The 19947-nt window shown below is 39.7% G+C and overlaps 1 protein-coding gene across 1 annotated transcript; it reads left to right on the top strand.

Moving 5' to 3' along the window:
- The first annotated feature begins 5695 nt into the window (after positions 1-5695).
- LOC118002812 (60S ribosomal protein L39-like) lies at positions 5696-5882 on the top strand. Its single transcript, XM_034993412.1, has one exon. It carries the CDS (start codon positions 5727-5729, stop codon positions 5880-5882), a length of 156 nt encoding a protein of 51 aa, XP_034849303.1. The 5' UTR covers positions 5696-5726.
- The last annotated feature ends 14065 nt before the right edge of the window (positions 5883-19947 follow it).

Here is a 19947-nt window from a genome sequence, read left to right as displayed (position 1 = left end):
AGGCACATGTTGCTGAGAGCATATACCACCAGAGAGTCTGCTTTCATCTGGGGGATTACAGAAAACCTCTCCAAAGAAGTAATAATGGGCTTGAGATCTAAGTGAAAAGTAGGAGCTGGATGAGCAAGGATGCTGGACAAGAGCATTCTAGGCAGTGGGAACAGTAAGCGCAAAGGTCCCGTAACAGGAAGCAGCACAGGGCACTTGTGGAGCAGTCAGCACAGCTAGAGTAGATGTAGCCTGGAAAGCAAGAGGGTATGGGAGCTAGACAGGTGGGGGAGGTAGCAAAAGGGTGGAGGTTGGTGCCTACAGGCCTCATTGAAGGTCTTTTTTTTTTTTTTAAAGATTTATTAATTGATTTATTTTAGAGAGAGAGCATGCATGCGCACACGCATGTGTGAGTGCAAGCCGGGGCATGGGGGCGGGGGGGGGGCGGTAGTAGAGGGAAAGAATCTCAAGCCGACTCCCCACTGAGCGTGGAGCCCACTGTGGGGCTCCATCTCACGACCCTGAGATCACAATCTGAGCCAAAATCAAGAGTCAACCACTTAACTGACTGAGCCACCCAGGCCCCCCTCATTGAAGATCTTGATCTTTATCCTAAAATGTAAAAAGACTGAAGGATTGTAAACAGGATGAACTCTGAGTTGGAAAGATTCCTCTGCTTACTGTATGGAGGACATGCGGGAGATGCAGCATGAGGAAGCTTGTGAGGAAGCTTGACAATAATCCTGGTGAGAGATGATAGCAGCCTGGGCCAGGGGCACGGAAGAGGTGAACAAATCTGAGAGATCTTCTAGAAGGTAAGATTTGGAGGATTGGTGATGGATTGGTTAAGAAAGTGTGAGGGAGAAGGAGGTGTGGGACTGCTGCCCGGCTTCTGACTTGCAGAACTAAAGGCACAGACTTCAGTCAGGAATACGGACAAAAAAGCAAGTTTGTGGGAGGTAGTACAGTCATGAAGCTGGGTTAGGAAATCTTTTTCTTCTTTTGCAAAGAACCAATTTTTATAATCTTGGTTTAACTTAAAATTTACGAGTTTAATTTCCACATATTTGGGAATTTCCTAAATTACTTGTCATTATTAATTTCTAATTTCACTCCATTGTGATCAGACAACATATTTTGTTTCAATCCATTGATTCAAACCAGAAAGGCAAAGATAATCCTTTCTTTTGTTTTCCCTTTAATCTTCCAGGACTCAGCATGGCACATGGTGGCAGTTACTAGAAGAACCAAAGTATCATCCCTTAGATTAGTTTACTGGTCCTAGGGGAAAACACAACTGTGTAATGGGAGGATCAGACTGTGATCATCTGACCACACTGATCAGTCATGAACTCATTATCAGTGGGACAACCCGATAATGTGTGCACCTGATATGATGCAGTAAGAAGGACACAGAATCAACTAGGAAATAATCCTATCAAAAATGTTTAGCCTGTGTGGGCACCTGGGTGGCTCAGTTGGTTAAGCGACTGCCTTCGGCTCAGGTCATGATCCTGGAGTCCCTGGATGGAGTCCCGCATCGGGCTCCCTGCTCCACAGGGAGTCTGCTTCTCCCTCTGACCCTCCCCCCTCTCATGTGTTCTCTCTCATTCTCTGTCAAATAAATAAATAAAATTAAAAAAAAAAAATGTTTAGCCTGTGTGGCTCAGATGGTTAAGCCTCTGCCTTTGGCTAGGGTCAGGATCTCCAGGTCCTGGGATCAAGCCCCATGTCGAGCCCCATGTCAGGCTCCCAACCTAGTGGGGAGTCGGCTTCTCTCTCTCACTCTGCCTCTCCCCCTGCTTGTGCACTGTCTCTCTCTCTCAAATGAATAAATAAAAAAAAAAATCTTTACTAAAAAAAAGAATGTTTAGCCTGAGTCTAACCAACCTTTTAGATCTAACTGCCAGCTTACAGGAAATGCAGGGAATAGGGAAACAAGGAAAATGACCTCACAGGAAACCATGAGACAAATCCAGAAGGTGGGACATTCTATAGGACATATTGAGTTTCTTCAACAAGTCAGTGGCATTAAAAAAAGGGAAAAAAAAGGTTGTTGGAGACTGTTCTAGATTACAGGAGGCTTAGGAAGAACAAAAACCAAATGTAATATGTGGACTTTGTTGGACAGTGGTTCAAATATACAAGCTGTAAAAAGACATTTTGGGGACAATTAGGGAAATTTGAATATATATCAGGTATTAGATTATATTAAGAAACCATTAATTTGTTAGGTGTAATAATGGTCTCTCTTTGATACACAGCCAGGGCTCAGAATCTCAGGGTCAGGCCCAGTGGGATTCAAGCAGCAGACCTGGGTGTCTACAAGACCAAGAGTAGGCATAATCTCCCCAGACTTATCTCAGCAGTGAGGAGAAAACCTCTGCTCCAGGAATATAGCTGGATAAAAAGTAGGTGCTAGGGCGCCTGCATGGCTCAGTCGATTAAGCATCTGCCTTTGGCTCAGGTCATGATCCCAGGGTCCTGGGATAGAGTCCCACATTGGGCTCCCTGCTCAGCGGGGAGCCTGCTTCTCCCTCTCCCACTACCTGCCGCTCCTCCTGCTTGTGCTCTCTCTCTCTTAAATAAATAAATAAAATCCTAAAAAAAAAAAAAAAAAGTGGCTGCTAAGGGTCTGATGTCTGAAATTACGGATGGCAGGTCTGGAATTCATAAAAATTCCAGTAAGCCCAATAGTTTCTTGGAAAGCAAGGGAATTTCACTGCCATGAAGATTGTTCTAGAGCCCCCAGGGATCCAATGTTATGATTGATTCTTATAAATAAATCAATAATAAGTAAGTCATGTGCTGCCCTACTTTTCATGTGTTCTATGTCACTGTCCAGGAGGAAATGAACCTTTCCTCTTAGCATTCTTGCTAAAACTTCAGCTTTGCTCAGTTCTCCTTCACAGCTCCTTCTTCATGTCTGCACACACAATGTGGGGATATGAAAGTCTGCACTAGTAAATGGAATCTCTTATCTTGCTTTAGAATAGGCTTATGTTGGGGTGCCTGGGTGGCTCAGACGGTTAAGCGTCTGCCTTTGGCTCAGGTCATGATCCCAGGACCCTGGGATGGAGCCCCACATCGGGCTCCCTGCTGAGATTCTCCCTCTCCCTCTGCTGCTTCCCCTGTTTGTACACACTCTCTCTCTGTCAAATAAATAAAATCTTAAAAAAAAAAAAATAGGTTTATGTATCCTAGGAGCTGAATTTCCTGCTACCTTAAAAAAAAAAAACCCGAAGCAGTTGCGATAGTTTGGATTTTGTCTATTTTGTTTTCTGTTAATGTAACTATTCGTAGAATTTATCTTGCTGTTTTATCTAATTATCATCCTAATGAAATCAACCAGAAATTGGACAGCTAGATCACCATAGTTTGGATGGCCACCTACCTAGTTCCACTGACCTTGGTCCGGAAATACTGTGGAAAGTAAGTTTCACAAGTCTTTATTTAGATCTCACTTCTCTTATCTTGATGTAGAGCTTGCAGCCCGGGTCCTACATAACATTTCTAAGTATTGGGGAAAAGAGGAAAGGAGGGAATTTACATTTATTGAGTAGATATTATTGGCCAGGCATTATACTATTTCACCTATGTTCACTCACTTATTTGGGGATGAATATAAAGTAGTAAAGGCAGCTGGCTCTAAAAAATGAAATCAGAGAGAGAGAGAGATCGGGAGGGAGGAAGGGAGAAGCAGGGATGTGTGGGGGAAGCAGGGATATAAAACTGGCAAAATGTTAACAATTACGGAATCCAAATGGAGGGTATACAGGTACTCTGTACTATTATTCAACTTTAACATTTTTTCACAATTATGGGGCACCTGGCTGGCTTAGTCAATGGAGTATGTGACTCTTGATCTCAGGGTTGTGAGTTCAAGCCCCACGCTGGGCGTAGAAATTACTGAAAAAAAAAAAATCTTAAAAAAAAATATTTTTTTCACAATTAAAACAAAATTTCCTAAATACTTAAATGTAGTTATCATATGACCTAGCATATAACTACTAAATATGTAGCCAAGAAATGAAAACTTACATCTGTACACAAAAAAACTTGTACACAAATGTTCTTATTTATGAGAGCGAAAAAGTGGAAACAACTCAAGAGCCCATCAACAGATGAACAAATAAACCAAAGTGGTATATCCGTACAATCGAATATTATTTTAGCTGGCCATAAAAAGGAATGAAGTTCTGATATATGCAATGACATGGATAAACTCTGAAAGCATTCTGCTAAGAAACCAATCACAAAAAACACACATCTTATGATTCCATTTATATGAAATGTCCAGAATAGGCAAATCTCTAGAAACAGAAAGCAGATTAGTGGCTGCCTAGGGCTGAAAGTAGGAGGTTGAGGTGGAGTGATTGTTAATGGGTATGGGGCTTCTTTTGTGGGGCATGGGGGATAAGAATGTTCTAAAAGTAGACTGTGGGGGCGCCTGGGTGGCTCAGTTGGTTAAGCCACTGCCTTCGGCTCAGGTCATGATCCTGGAGTCCCGGGATCGAGTCCCACATCGGGCTCCCTGCTCAGCGAGGAGCCTGCTTCTCCCTCTGACCCTCCCCCCTCTCATGTACTCTCTCTCATTCTCGCTCTCTCAAATAAATAAATAAATCTTTAAAAAAAAAAAAAGATAAAATTAGACTGTGGTGATGGTTACATAACTGTGACTATACTAAAAAAAAACAATGAATTGTACACTTTAAATGGGTAAATTGTATGACATATGGATTATATCTCAATAAAGCTGTTTAAAAAAAAGGGTAACAGATCAAGACTGCCTGGGTTTGGATCCTCTCTATCACTTTCTTTGTCATTTTACCTTGGACAAGTTATTTAAGCTCTAGGCTACAGTTTCTAAACTAAATAGAGGAGTAATAGCATTACTAGCCTTGTTTGGAGGAATAATCTGTGAGATAATCTATGTGAAGTGCCCATAGTAAATTCTCAATAAATGTTAGCTATTATGATGATGATGATGATGATGGATAATCCAACAACCTTAGAGTTTGATACTATTCCCATTTTTCAGATGAGGACTCTGAGGCCCACAAAAGTTAATACTTTGCCCAAGGTCATGCACCTAATAAAGGAGCAGATATTCTGATGACACATGACTGTAAAAGCCAGGCTTTTCCACCATGTAATTTTGCCTGCTAGAGTAGATGTATCTTTTGTGGTATAATATGCATTTATACAAGACGCTTTAAGAATTATGTAATTAGGGCGCCTGGGTGGCTCAGTTGGTTAAGCAACTGCCTTCGGCTCAGGTCATGATCCTGGAGTCCTGGGATCAAGTCCCACATTGGGCTCCCTGCTCAGCTGGGGGTCTGCTTCTCCCTCTGACCCTCTTCCCTCTCTTACTATCTGTCTCTCATTCTCTCTCTCTCAAATAAATAAATAAAATCTTAAAAAAAAATAAATGATATTATAAAAAAAAAACAAACTAGGGGCGCCTAGGGCGCTTGTGTTCCCTCTCTCGCTGTCTCTCTGTCAAATAAATAAATAAAATCTTTAAAAAAAAAAAAAAGAATTATGTAACTAGTCCTGCATCAGACTCCCTGCCGAGCAGGGAGTCTGCTTCTCCCTCTGATCCTCCCCCCTCTCATGCTCTCTGTCTCATTCTCTCAAATAAATAAATAAAATCTTTAAAAAAAAAAAAAGAATTATGTAACTAGCTTTCTCTTTTTCGCCGCCATCCTGCTCTGCGTGGCTGACTGCTTCTCGCCATGTCTTTTCACAAGACTTTCAGAATCAAGCGATTCCTGGCCAAGAAACAAAAGCAGAATCGTCCCATTCCCCAGTGGATTCGGATGAAAACTGGTAATAAAATCAGGTACAACTCCAAGAGGAGGCACTGGAGAAGAACAAAACTGGGTCTGTAAGGCGTCACACATCATGAGATGACACACTTAACTGGCACACGTATTTAATTAAGCTGTGTGAAGATCATGTGTTCTATCATTCTGTAAACATCCTTCCTACCTGGCCATAGACTTGTCTAATCATGGAAATGATTTTTCTCTGTGACTATGCCTCTGCACCAGTAGGTTGGTTCGGTAATAAATGTGAGACCTTCCAGCTCTACTGCTGTTGTGTTTCTGATTTGTGAAGGACTGAATCGCCCCACCTGTCAGATCATGCATAGCACTGTCAGAACTTTCTGCAGTGATAGAAATGTCCCTTGACAACCAAATATGTAAAGTGTGGCTAAGGGGCGCCTGGGTGGCTCAGTGCCTTAGGCCCAGGTCATGATCTCAGGGTCCTGTGATCGGGCTCCCCACTAAGCAGGGTATCTGCTTGCCCCTCCCCTGGCTCGTGCTCTTTCTCAAATAAGTAAATAAAATCTTTAAAAAAAAAAAAAAAAGAATTATGTAACTGCATGTGAGAAATTAATATGCTAAAAAAAGTCTAATTTTGACATAGCTGTTTTTTTTTTTTTTTTAAGATTTTATTTATTTATTTGATAGAGAGAGAGACAGCGAGAGAGGGAACACAAGCGGGCGAGTGGGAGAGGGAGAAGCAGGCTCCCCGCAGAGCAGGGAGCCAGATGTGGGACTCGATCCCAGGACCCCAGGATCATGACCTGAGCCGAAGGCAGTCACTTAACCAACTGAGCCACCCAGGCGTCCCTTGACATAGCTTTTTATGCCAAAGTGATATTATTTAATATTCCCCAAACTGCTCTAGCTCAATCCTCTGACATAGTGATCAATAAGATGACAATTTGTCAGTGTGCAAAACAAGCAGACTTCCCCTCTATCCATGTGGTATATCTGAATGGCCCTGGGCTATTTTTACAGCAAGATTAATGGAATTAATCATGTATTTTCTAGGTCCAGCACAGAACACTTCCCACCTTGTGTTATGGCTATTTACATATATTTCTTCTCTTCTCTTCTCAGCCCAGTTCCTGTAGGGCAGTAAAGAATGCTAAACATAGAATGCATTCACTCAATTGTTTTTTGTTTTTTTTTTTTAGATTTCTTTTTATTTATTTGACAGAAACACAGCCAGAGAGGGAATACAAGCAGGGGGAGTGGGAGGAGAAGCAGGCTTCCCGCTGAGCAGGGAGCCGGATGTGGGGCTCAGGACCCTGGGATCAGGACCTCAGCCAGAGGCAGACGCTTAACAACTGAGCCACCCAGGCGCCCCCATTCAATTGTTTTTGAACAAGTGAGTGAATGAACAAAAAGATGAACAAATACATGCGAGCCACACACTTTAACAGTCATTGGCTCTAATACTGGCAATATACTTTCCTACAGATTGTGCACTTCATGCTAAGGGCCGGATGGAGAGTAAGATTTACAACTAAAGAGTTAAGGTACTCCTCATCCCAGAACTGGACAAAAAGTCCTAATAACTCTTATTAAGCTATAAATTGAACTACCACATATTTCCAAAAGTACTGACTGTTCCCATTTAATCACCTCCCTCTTTACTCCCCTCCCAAAACCATACACATGTACACAGCTGGGATTTTCCTGCTTCTTCCTTAAATTTGTTAAACAATGCCTGATTAACAATCTAATGTAGAATGTAATAGAGCTGTATTTAAGTAGTACACACTGTGAAAAGCCTTCCGGCTACCATAGGAAACCAGTCTAGCTGAGTATTTAAAAAGAAGTCTAGGGCGCCTGGGTGGCTCAGTTGGTTGAGTGACTGCCTTCGGCTCAGGTCATGATCCTGGGGTCCTGGGATCGAGTCCCGCATCAGGCTCCCTGCTCAGCAGGAAGCCTGCTTCTCCCTCTGACCCTCCTCCCTCTCATGCTCTCTCATTCTCTCTCTCTCTCAATAAATAAATAAAAATCCTTAAAAAAAATTATTAAAAAAAAAAAAAAAGAAGTCTAGCCTGCTACAGCCAACTAGACCTGAGTTCTACACCTTCCTGGATGGCAACTGCATATGTGTTACTCAGGGCTGTGTCTGGCACATACTAAGCATGTAGTAAACATCTTCTGTATGAATGAATGAAATTGTCTGCTTTTCTTTGGCTCCTAATCATCTTGCCCACATTTTGTATTAGAATTCCCATTTTCCCAGGTACAGATTTGAGTTCCACTGTGGGGACTAGGGGCAAGGCTTTAGATGAAAAAATAAGAGGGACAGTTGAAAATCCATCCAATTAGAGAAAGAGGAAAGTGAAGGGATTTATAAAAGACCAGAGCTTTTTTATGCAAAATATTATCTACAGGTTTGAGCTCTGTGCAGGTCAACTTAGTTCTCTTTCTTCTGTGGCCATGGTATGGTCCTAAACCTGTCATCTTCTGTTAATGTATGCCCTTAAAGAGGGAAGGGAATGCAAAGCAAGAAGGAAATCCAATACCAATTTTGAGAGGGGGGGGGAAGCCTCTCAAAACACAGGTTCTACTAAGTCAGTGATGTCATCTTTAAAGATGACATAACGTTTTAATGCACTCAAAGACCATGAAGATTATGAGCCTCCCTGATAATTCCCTGACTACAGGCAAAACAAATATCCAGAGATTAAATGAGGCAGGATATACTACTGTAAAATGTGGAAGCACAGGACCGCTTGGATCCTCCACAGTTCACATGAAAGTTCATTCTCTTGTTCAACAACCTTTTTATTTAAATGCTTTCTATATACCAGGAACTATTTTAGGGGCTGGAGATCCAAATTAGGGGCTAAAAGAATGTGAAGCATGAAGAATATCAGGACATATTCAGAGGAGAATGTTGCAAGAAATAATATGGGTAGAAACCTTCTCCGAACCCTGTAAGGCTCCACAGAGTACTAACTAGTCTTTTTCTTCCTTGACAGATAACTTTTTGAAAGAATAATGTAGGGGTGCCCTGGGTGGTTCAGGTGGTTAAGCATCTGCCTTCAGCTCAGGTCACAATCCTGGGGTCCTGGGATCCAGCCCCGTGTGTGTGTGGGGGGGTCCCTGCTCACCGAGGAGTCTGGTTCTCGCTCTCTGCCCTGCTCCCCCGCTTGTGCACATACTCTCTCAAATAAAATGTTTAAAAAAAAGAATAATCTATACCTCTACTTCTGTACAGAATTAAGAATGAACATTTAGAAACTTTTATAGAAATTTGACATGGCCATGATCTCCAAGCCTGTCATCAGTGGACCTGTCTTGTTGAACAGAGTGTAGACCAGTTAGGTTGTCATCCAACTCTCAGGGTACCTTGCACCTGATGCAAGCAACATACTAGTCACGCACAGCAGGACTGCTGTCAGATTGGAAATTACAGATACTGTGCTTCACCACAGACATTCGAAAAGCACTGGTCTATACCACACTGTTTCCACTTCATCACTTGTTCAGTCTTCAAGCCATTTCAAACTGGCATCAGCCCTCCCCATTCTGCTGAAAATGCCACAGGAAATGTCACTGACCTTCTTATGGCCAAGTTTGGTGGATTCTTTTATGTCCTCATGGTATGTGACATCTCCAGCATTTGACACCCTTTGTTTCTGTAACGTTACGGAAGTTGTGTTCTCCCACCTTGCCGACAACTCCTTCTTTCTGTCCAGGCTTCTCTTCTGCCTACTCGTTGGCCTGTTTCTCTTCTCATGTTACACTCACACAGATTACTGCTGGGCAATCTTACTGATGTTCCATGGTTTCGACTACACACTGTTGACTTCTAGATCTCTATTTCCAGGGTTATAAACTTGATGGTACACTAATGTGCTCAGAATATTTACAAAAGAAATCAGTTTAAGTTAAAAAAGCAAGATAAACGGAGAATCCACTTTCTTTTACAATTATTTTCAGAAATTATATATTATTTAGCCCCAGAAACCATTTTTAATCCAAATGAAATATAGGAAACTCTAATATACAAAACAAAATAAAAGCAGTTCCTCTGAAATGGATGTGAGCCCTATTCATTTAGTCCTTTACTTCTTGGGGCTCTCAGGTAATAGCTAAACCATGGGGTTTCTTTTCTTTCTTTCTTTTTTTTTTAAAGTAGGTTACATGCCCAACATGGGGCTTGAACTCACAACCCTGAGATCAAGAGTCATATGATCTACTGACTGAGCCAGCCAGGACTTTTTTAGGCTTTTTTAACTTGGGGTCTTTGGATGCCCAAGGGATCCCTGGAAAGAATTCAGGGGACCTATGAAAAATTACATCTTTTTTTAAAAAAAGATTTTATTTATTTGAGAAAAAGAGAGAGTGCGTGAGAGAGAGCAAGAGGGGAGGGGCAGAGGGAGAGTGAGAGGCAGATTCCCCACTGAGCAGGGAGCCAGCCCAGAGGGCTCAATCCCAACCCTGGGATCATGACCTGAGGCAAAGGCAGACACTTAACTGCTGAGCCACCCAGGTGCCCTGAAAAATTACATCTTTATTTTAATTAACCACTACTTGAAATCTATTACTTCCTTAAACTATGAATATAGACCAAAAAAAAGTTATGAATATAGACCATAAACCACAGTACTATCAGCAGTACTTACGGGCTCGTCACCAATAGAAATCACACATTCAGATCATATTATGTTATTGCAGATCTCAAAGTATCATTTACATTCATCACTACATATTATGGTAGTTATTATATTACCACTAGACACTTATATAATGTGTTAATAAAAAAGCATATATATTAAGGTATCACTTTTGATGGATATATTTTATATATATAAATACATATATATATGTAAATTTTAAAACATTCTAAGTAGGGATCCATGGTGCAAGAGGCTAAGAACGCCTGTAGAAACTCAGGGTTCTGTGACAATTACCCACATGGAACACATAACTCCCAAAGTTCTCTACTTTGGCCCTAGTCCTTCTCCAAAAGGCTGTAATGGAAGTGGTGATTAAAAAGGCCCTTTTTGTTCTTTATTTTATTTTTATTATTATTATTACTTACCTATTCATGAGAGTCAGAGAGACAGAGAGAGAGAGAGAGGCAGAGGGAGAAGCAGGCTCCCTGCCTAGTACACAGTGTGTACTAGGAACTAGTATTTATTCACCCTTATCATACACATACCATGAGAAAAGTAGGGTCCTGATATATTGGAAACTACATGAAAGTTATGTAATAAGGGGTGCCTATAATCAAGCCTCAATGAAACCAAACTAAATGGCATAAAAAACACAGGGAAATTCTGTGGCTCTAAATGTTTATGCACCAAGCCTGAGCAGGGAGCCTGATACGGGACTTGATCCCAGGACCCTGGGATCATGACCTGAGCCGAAGGCAGATGCTTAACCATCTGAGCCACCCAGGCGCCCTGTTCTTTATTTTAAAGAGATATTCAGTGAAGAAAGAGGCTGTTGGAATCTCATTTCAAATAACTCTGTATTTGAGGGGAAAATGTCTTGATTTTTAAAAAAAACATTCTTCTCTAAATGCTATTTAAAGCATACTTCTATGAAATTTTTTCTCTTTCAATTCTTTCTTCCTGTATTCCCTCAATGCTTATTCAATTGCTTATCACTGAATACTTATTAGTTCACAGGTCTATTTTGTCTTGCCAACTGGATTATAAAAGTGCCCTTGAGAAGTTTATTTCTCAGGATGGTGAGAATAGTGTTCTACAAATAGACATTCAATAAATGTTTCCTGATGTGTATAAGGCCTTTCACAAAAGTGAACTTACTTACCATAAAAGCAATAATAAAAACCAATATGGTTAAGCAATGTTTATTACAAGGTGCTGAAAAAAGAGGAATCTTTGGTTCTGGATAGTATTTTGTGAAAGGAATTAAGATATGTTTATAAATAGCTTTTATTTACTAGTAAGAATTAAAAATCTTCCTTAATAAAAAGTGGTCTTTCAGATAATCTGAAAATTCCATTTTCTATCACTGGCAGAGTGGGACAGGCTTTCTCTAATGAGCAGATTATATGAATATTGCTAAATTCTTTTTGATCCAGGAATTCAGCCATGATTTTTAAAACTATAAGATAAATTCTACGTCAAAGATGTTATTTATATCTATAGTAGTTTTAACTTTTTCTTATCTATTGAAACCATTGTTTTATGAACATTACTGCCAATCAGGTTTGTAAATCTAAATTCAAGTAGCAGATGTATGACTTTTTAACCAATGGTTTATTTCAAAATGCTACTTTCATTAAAAAGGTGTTAATATTTTTTCTTTCCACATTTACAAATTTCCTATTAAGTCTCTTCTGAGCCAATCTGATGTTTAAATGATCTTAAGTGTCAATAATACTAAAAATATAGCTAACAATTTCCAAATAGTGGTTAATTTTCTTAACCATTAATTAACCTTTAATTTGGAAATCAATCAAGCCCTGTCACTTCTACATACCTCTTAAATACACTCATCCCAAGTGCATTTGCCACTGCCTTAATTCAGGCCTCCTAACTGCCTCCGATTTCCTCACCCTCCCATACATTCATTCTCAACATGGTCATAAAACGATCAGACTTGGGTTTCAGAAAGATCATGACACTCCTCTGCTTAAAACCCTGCACTGGCTCCTTATCAGGCACAGGTTTCATGTTCGTTAGCACGGTATCTATGGCCCTCAGTGATATGGCTCACACTCACCTCTCCTGCACTTCTCTCATCACAGGGCTTCAGGCTAAACTAAGAAGCTGTGAGGAACTACTTGCAGGGCCTCTGCAAGGTTTTTCCTTTCCCCAGAGCAATCCTCTCACACTGAGTTCTGGTCAACTCTATCACACTTCACAACCCAGCTCACACATTACTTCTATAAGGCCTTCTTGAACCCCATCCAACTTCAATGTTAATCATCCCTCTTCTATGCCTTGTAACATATCATCATACTTACCACACGGCATTGTAATTGTTTAAATGCTTGCCTCTCCTGTATCACCATACTTTTTTTTTTTTTTTAAAGATTTTATTTATTTATTTGACAGAGAGGGAGACAGTGAGAGAGGGAACACAAGCAGGGGGAGTGGGAGAGGGAGAAGCAGGCTTCCCGCTGAGCAGGGAGCCGGATGTGGGCCTCGATCCCAGGACCCTGGGATCATGACCTGAGCCGAAGGCAGACGTTTAACGACTGAGCCACCCAGCTGCCCCCACCATAGACTTTCTGAGACCGTGAAAGGCGCTTCATGTTTGTTGAATTGAACTAAATTTGATCTAATGATCTGAGTAATTGGGAAACAGAGATGGGATGTTTCCAGAATGATTCATAGTGGCCAGGATGATCATGTTTCTCCACGGCAAACATAAATCTTATGTTTCTTTAATCACAAGGATTACCAGACCCTCTTGGAATAGCACACAGAACACAAATGCTTAAATACAGATAGCTTCTGGCTTAGTGCAAAATATATACATTATGTTTTATCTTAAATCTTTTAGCAGAATACAGAGTAAAGGATGGCTTATTTACAGTGTGTACTAGGAACTAGTATTTATTCACCCTTATCATACACATACCATGAGAAAAGTAGGGTCCTGATATATTGGAAACTACATGAAAGTTATGTAATAAGGGGTGCCTATAATCAAGCCTCAATGAAACCAAACTAAAGGGCATAAAAAACACAGGGAAATTCTGTGGCTCTAAATGTTTATGCACCAAGTCAGACAGCAAGCATTCAGGCAGGTGGGATGCGCACTTTTCTAGATCCAAATCTGCTCCTCTGTGACTACGGACCCAACAAAGCTCTCCTTCCGGAGTAAAAAATACTAAGGAATTTACACAAACAATATTGAAAGATCGTCTTCCCTTTTACCAGCACACACCAATGACTTAAAAAACTAGTTTTAGCTACGGATATCTCCGTATTAGTCATAATAGCCTAACAAATAATTTGTCTGCAACATTTAAAATTCGTTCGATTTAACTTTGCTCTTTCCTGTATTTTGCAGATTCTACACTAAACACGTTATTTTTGAAATAAAAATATAATCATTTAAAAAGGTTATGCAGAAAAGTATCAACCATGTTAGTTAGCCTAGCCCATTTTTTAGGGTTTTTCAATGAGACTGTCATTAGAGTTTCTGTTTTACCTAAGGCTCATTTTTTAGAATTCTATTCATTATTTTACATATTGCCAAGAGAAAATCTGAATGAAATAAAATATCCAGCTCAGAGAAGAAAACTTTTTTGTTGCAGTGGCAATGACACTGAATGACACTTCAACTAATCCCAAAACTTTTTTCTATAGCCAGGACACAAGATTATCTATCTAATTCAATCACCTGGTATTTCTTAAAAATTGCTATTCAGTGATAACTATAAGGCATTTTTCTTTAGCAGATAGATAAAAACAAAGCCAAAATTAGGAGGTAAAAACTGTTAAATCAACCTCATACCAAATTTAATCCTAATGCAGCAATTATTCAAAATGTACACATGACTCAATATGCAATAGTATTAAAAACTGTAAATCAACAATTTTACTTTTAAAAATCAACTAAGGCCTGAAAAACCCAGATACATTCTAAAACCTAAATATATTGCAAATTAGGAAAATGACTAACACCAAGTTTTGTTAGTTCCCCATCCCCCTCATGTAAACGGCTTTTTGAAATAGAAACTATAAAGAAACTATGCATCTCTTCATAACACAATTATCAATAAGCAGTAACGAGTAAAGGGATTGTCACTTTCTTTCTAGTTCTTTGATCCATAGATTTTTTATTATTTTTAAAAAAGATTTATTTATTTTAGAGAGAGAGCACACAGGGGAGGGGCAGAGGGAGAGAATCTCAAGCAGACTCTCCGCCGAGCACGGAGCCCAACACCAGGCGATCTAACAACCCTGAGATCATGACCTGAGCTGAAATCAAGAGTCAGACGCTTAACCAATTGAGCCACGGGTGCCCCATAGATTTTTTTTTTTTTAAGATTTTATTTTATTTTATTTTTTTTTAAAGATTTTATTTATTTATTTGAGACAGAGAGAATGAGAGACAGAGAGCATGAGAGGGAGAAGCAGACTCCCCGCCGCGCAGGGAGCCTGATGCGGGACTTGATCCCGGGACTCCAGGATCATGACCTGAGCCGAAGGCAGTCGCTTAACCAACTGAGCCACCCAGGCGCCCTAAGATTTTATTTTTAAGTAATTTCTACATCAGTGTGGGGCTTGAACCTACAACCCCAAGATCAAGAGTTACACACTCCAACTGAGTCAGCCAGGCATCCCTGATCCATAGCTTTATTTTATACACAAAAGGTTTACACACTAATTTGCACATAAAATTCTTTTACACTTATTTCATGAAGTCTACAACTCTTTCATATCTTGTTCCTTGTACAGTATAGCAAAGTCTTATGATCTCTAGAACAAAGTACTCTACTGCCATTTTTACCTTTGATAAAACTAATTATGCCAATTTGGGAACTGACGGTTTTATCTGGTGATTTAGTTTGCTGCTAATAAAAAAAGGTCCCATCAGCTCACAGAAACACATAGAAACTATGGGCAATATGCCCAGGAATTTTGTGATTCACTCAGTAACTATCAACTTCCCAAAGGAAATATTTGAAATTCCACTATTAAGAATATATAAAATGAGGAAAAAGTACTACAAAAAGATAGTAACATTAACTTAAGTGCTTTTTCATGTTAGAAAATTATACATTTGAGGGGCACCTGGGTGGCTCAGTTGTTGGGCATCTGCCTTCGGCTCAGGTCATGATCCCAGGGTCCTGGGATGGAGCCCCACACTGGGCTCCCTGCTCAGCAGGGAACCTGCTTCTCCCTCTCCCACTCCCCCTGCTTGTATTCCCTCTCTCGCTGTCTCTCTCTCTGTCAAATAAATAAATAAAATCTTTAAACAAAAAAATAAAAAAATAAAAATTATACATTTGAACAAAAATCTGTTCCAAATTTTCATGTTATCTGTTCTAAACTTTCATGTTATGCCGAATAAACTACTAAACCACTGTGTATGCATAATCAAATTAGCTGTCAGAAATCAAGAGTAAATGGAAGTATTTATAAGATCTAGATGAAGAGTAATCAAAGCTACTTCCAAGTGAACACATCTAGGGAACATTTAAGAAAAACCTAATAAGCTAGGGCGCCTGGGTGGCTCAGTTGGTTGAGCGACTGCCTTCGGCTCAGGTTGTGATCTTGGAGTCCTGGGATCGAGTCCCGCATCGGGCTCCCTGCTCGGCGGGGAGTCTGCTTCTCCCTCTGACCCTCCTCTCTCTCATGCTGTCTCTCATTCTCTCTGTCTCAAATAAAGAAAATCTTAAAAACAAAACAAAAAACCTAATAAGCTAAAAAAAAAAATGAGCCTATTCACTTTCTTATACACAATTCAAACAAACTGGCTTTCCAAGTCCACAGGAGATGAAAAGCATTAAGAGAAGCTGGTATAAGTAAAGGATAGTGTTAATAGCAAAATGCAGTATCTTAGAGTTTACAAGTTTTAAAGTCAAAAGGAAAGCTAAAGGGGCACCTAGGTGGTTTAGTCGGTTAGGTGGTTTAGACCGTTAAGGGTCTGACTCTTGATTTCGGCTCAAGTCATGATCTCAGGGTTGTGAGATCAAGCCCCGTGTTGGGCTCCGCACTTGGTGTGGAGCCTGCTTATTGTCTCTCTCTCTCTCTCCCTCTGCCCCTCCTCTGCTTCTCTCACTATCCTTAATTAAAAAAAAAAAAAAAAGAAAGAAAAGAAAAAAGAAAAATAATTACCAAAAAAAAATGCATAAAAAAATCCAAAGTTGGGCGCCTGGGTGGCTCAGTCGGTTAAGCGACTGCCTTCGGCTCAGGTCATGATCCCAGGGTCCTGGGATCAAGTCCCACATCAGACTCCCTGCTCTACGGGGAGCCTGCTTCTCCCTCTCCCACTCCCCCTGCTTGTGTTCCCTCTCTCGCTGTGTCTCTGTCAAATAAATAAATAAAATCTTTAAAAAAAAATCCAAAGTTGACTGTTCTGAGGCTAATTACTTAAAAGTAACCATATACTTCAAGAGAAGCTTAGTCAGCATACTACTACCTTATAAAATTGAAATTGGGGGCGCCTGGGTGGCTCACTCGTTAAGTGTCTGCCTTTGGCTCAGGTCATGATCCCAGGGTCCTGGGATCGAGTTCCGCATTGGGCTCCCTGCTCCACAGGAAGCCTGCTTCTCCTTCTCCCACTCCCCCTGCTTGTGTTCCTGCTCTCACTCTCTGTCAAATAAATAAAATCTTAAAAAAAAAAAAATTGAAATTAATGACCTTGAGTCTTTCATACAGTTTCCTCTATTTAAGTATTACATTTTGACATCAGCCTACTTTTTTTTTTTTTAAGATTTTATTTATTTGAGAGAGAGAGCACATGAGAGGGGGGAGGGTCAGAGGGAGAAGCAGACTCCCTGCTGAGCAGGGAGCCCAATGTGGGACTCCATCCTGGGACTCCAGGATCATGACCTGAGCTGAAGGCAGTCGCTTAACCAACTGAGCCACCCAGGAGCCCTACATCAGCCTACTTTTTGATAGTATGACCACATCTGGTTTGCTGGGGACTGTTCCAACTTAAGCCTATTGTCCTGGCATAATTATTAAAACTCTCCCTTTTAGGGGCACCTGGGTGGCTCAGTCGTTAAGCATCTGCCTTCGGCTCAGGTCATGATCCCAGTGTCCTGGAATCGAGCCCCGCATCGGGCTCCCTGCTCCGCAGGAAGCCTGCTTCTCCCTCTCCCACTCCCCCTGCTTGTGCTCCCTCTCTCACTGTGTCTCTCTCTCTGTCAAATAAATAAATAAAATCTTAAAAAACAAAACAAAACAAAACAAAAAAACCTCTCCCTTTTACTCTCAAGAAACGTCCTGGTTTGGGCTGCAAATTTTAGGATCATCCTACAAAGTACTTTTTATGTGCCAGTAACTACTCAAGGTGCTTTCATTTTCCTCAAATCTTATGAGACAGAGTATAATTATTATCTCCTTTTATATATGAACTAAGGCTCTGAGAGGTCGATTTTCCTAAGACCACTCAATAAGTGTTAAAGACCAATATGTGAACAACCCAAGCAGTCTGATACCAAAGTTCTAGTACTTAACCACTATGATACACCATACTATCTCTCCTTAGAAAGATGGGTAGAGGAGCATGGGGAAGGAGATATCCAAGTTTTTGGAAAAAGAATAAGAGGTATCAGCCTTGGGGTATCTGGCTGGCTCAGTCAGTAGAGCATCTGACTCTTGAACTCAGGGTAGTGAGTTTGAGCCCCATGTTGGATCTGTAGAGATTACTTAAAAATAAAATCTTAAAAAAAATTTTTTTTTTCTTTTAAAACAAGAGGTATCAGCTTTCTGGAAAATGTGTTTATCCAATCCTTACGGTTTCCACAATTACACAAACTGACAATACTGAAACATCTAAGAAAATCTTTGAAGTGTAAAATTATTTCAGACTTTTATGACCATGGGCTTCCTTAGGAGACAAAAATTCCAAGACTATTTTTCAAATATTCTTGAGACACTATTTTGAAAACATACTAATTATGTCCTGTTGAAGAAAATCAGATTATTTCATTTTTTAAAAAAAGAAAATTAGTAACTCACTGTATGTTACATAAATGCAGAGTGAAAAGTATACTGGACCGGAATCAGCTTTGCTACTCAATAGCTGAGCTGTCCCTTAACCTCTCCAGACTTCAGTTTCTTCATGTGTAGCAGAGGAATATGGTTAGCTGGTTAAGAGGACCTAAGGGGATTAGATGAGTTTCAGGTGTCTTAACAAATACAAAGGACTATATAAATTTAGGATATTAATAATAAACAGTCATAGGTTTTCAACAACCTGGATCATGACTCATGACAAGTACTCCATACCAATATTTCTCTAGCTTTATTTCCTTTTATTTTTTACTTCAAAATTATTTGGGGGGAAAAGACTAGTTAATGGATTGGTCATACGTGAAAAAGAAAACTACACTAAAAAGATTAAGAGCAGTCACGAACATCAACTCAGAGGCTACACTTTACTATATTCTGAAAAACCAATGCCACATACCAGCTAATTTGTCCTTAAACTGTGAGATTAAGTGGAATAATTACAAAAATGAAGAGGTTCAAAGACTTATAACAAATCTTATTTTTAACATGGTTCTTTATCTATTTAACTACACGTAGAATGGTTTAACCAAATTACGTTTACATAGCATTTTCCTGTTTTCCAAAAATAATTTCCATAGTTGATCCTCTACAATGAGGTATGATGAATATTATTCTTATATTAAAAAAAAAAAAAAAACGAAACTGAGGCTCAGAAAGAATAATTTGCCCAATTGCTTTATGACAAGAAATTGGAGTGAAGGGATGACTCCCAATTCTACATGGAAAAAAGCAATTTGGATGTTCTAGAGCAAAAGAGAAGCCTCAGACATCTTTATTGGCTGACATGAGACATGGAACATGTATAAATTCAAGCTGTCTGAAAAAGCAATGTTCATTGGAGCCTGCCTGCACATCTCTAATAGTTTTAATATTCATAGAAAACTTAATATTCATGTTTGTTTGGATCTCAAACTATTATTAACTGTACAAGCAAAAATAGGACCTTTAAAGAGCAGAACCAGATTATTTTTTCAGAGTGGTAAACCTAATGAAGGGTGTTCCCAACCCTTCTATGATTGACCATTGCTGAGATTATTCCTTAATAAGGAAACACTTAAAATAATTTTCTCCCAAAACTCATTTGCTAGACTTCATAAACTAGCTGCTACAGAGGATCTATATCAGGAAACTCAAACATATGAGGCTTTTCTTTCAATCTACTAAAAAGGGACATTAAATACACAATGCTGGCCACATTATTTTAGATAATGATTGAAAACAACAGCTGATGATAGCCAGTTTGGGACAAATGCCTACTGTTCCCATTTGTCTGAAAATGTTAAAATTAATCGCTATAAATTACAAATTTTCAAAGAATACTGTTATCTGCAAATGACAAAGTATACCAACTAAAATCCTAAAAAAGACTAAAGATAATGGTGCCTCTTTGATCTGCAACATTAGTTTTTAAAATTTTAATGTTCTGAAATATAAGTAAACACATCTCAACAGCTTTA

The sequence above is a fragment of the Mirounga leonina genome, unplaced genomic scaffold (assembly GCF_011800145.1).
Source record: "Mirounga leonina isolate KUSES-001 unplaced genomic scaffold, KU_Mleo_1.0 Mir_83, whole genome shotgun sequence".
Lineage (NCBI taxonomy): Eukaryota > Metazoa > Chordata > Mammalia > Carnivora > Phocidae > Mirounga > Mirounga leonina.
The sequence above is the reverse complement of the archived record's forward strand: the minus strand, read 5'-3'. Positions and strand labels throughout refer to the sequence as shown.

Excerpts from the sequence above, each read along its gene's own strand:
- LOC118002812 (XM_034993412.1), top strand. The coding sequence starts at position 5,727 with ATGTCTTTTCACAAGACTTTCAGAATCAAGCGATTCCTGGCCAAGAAA.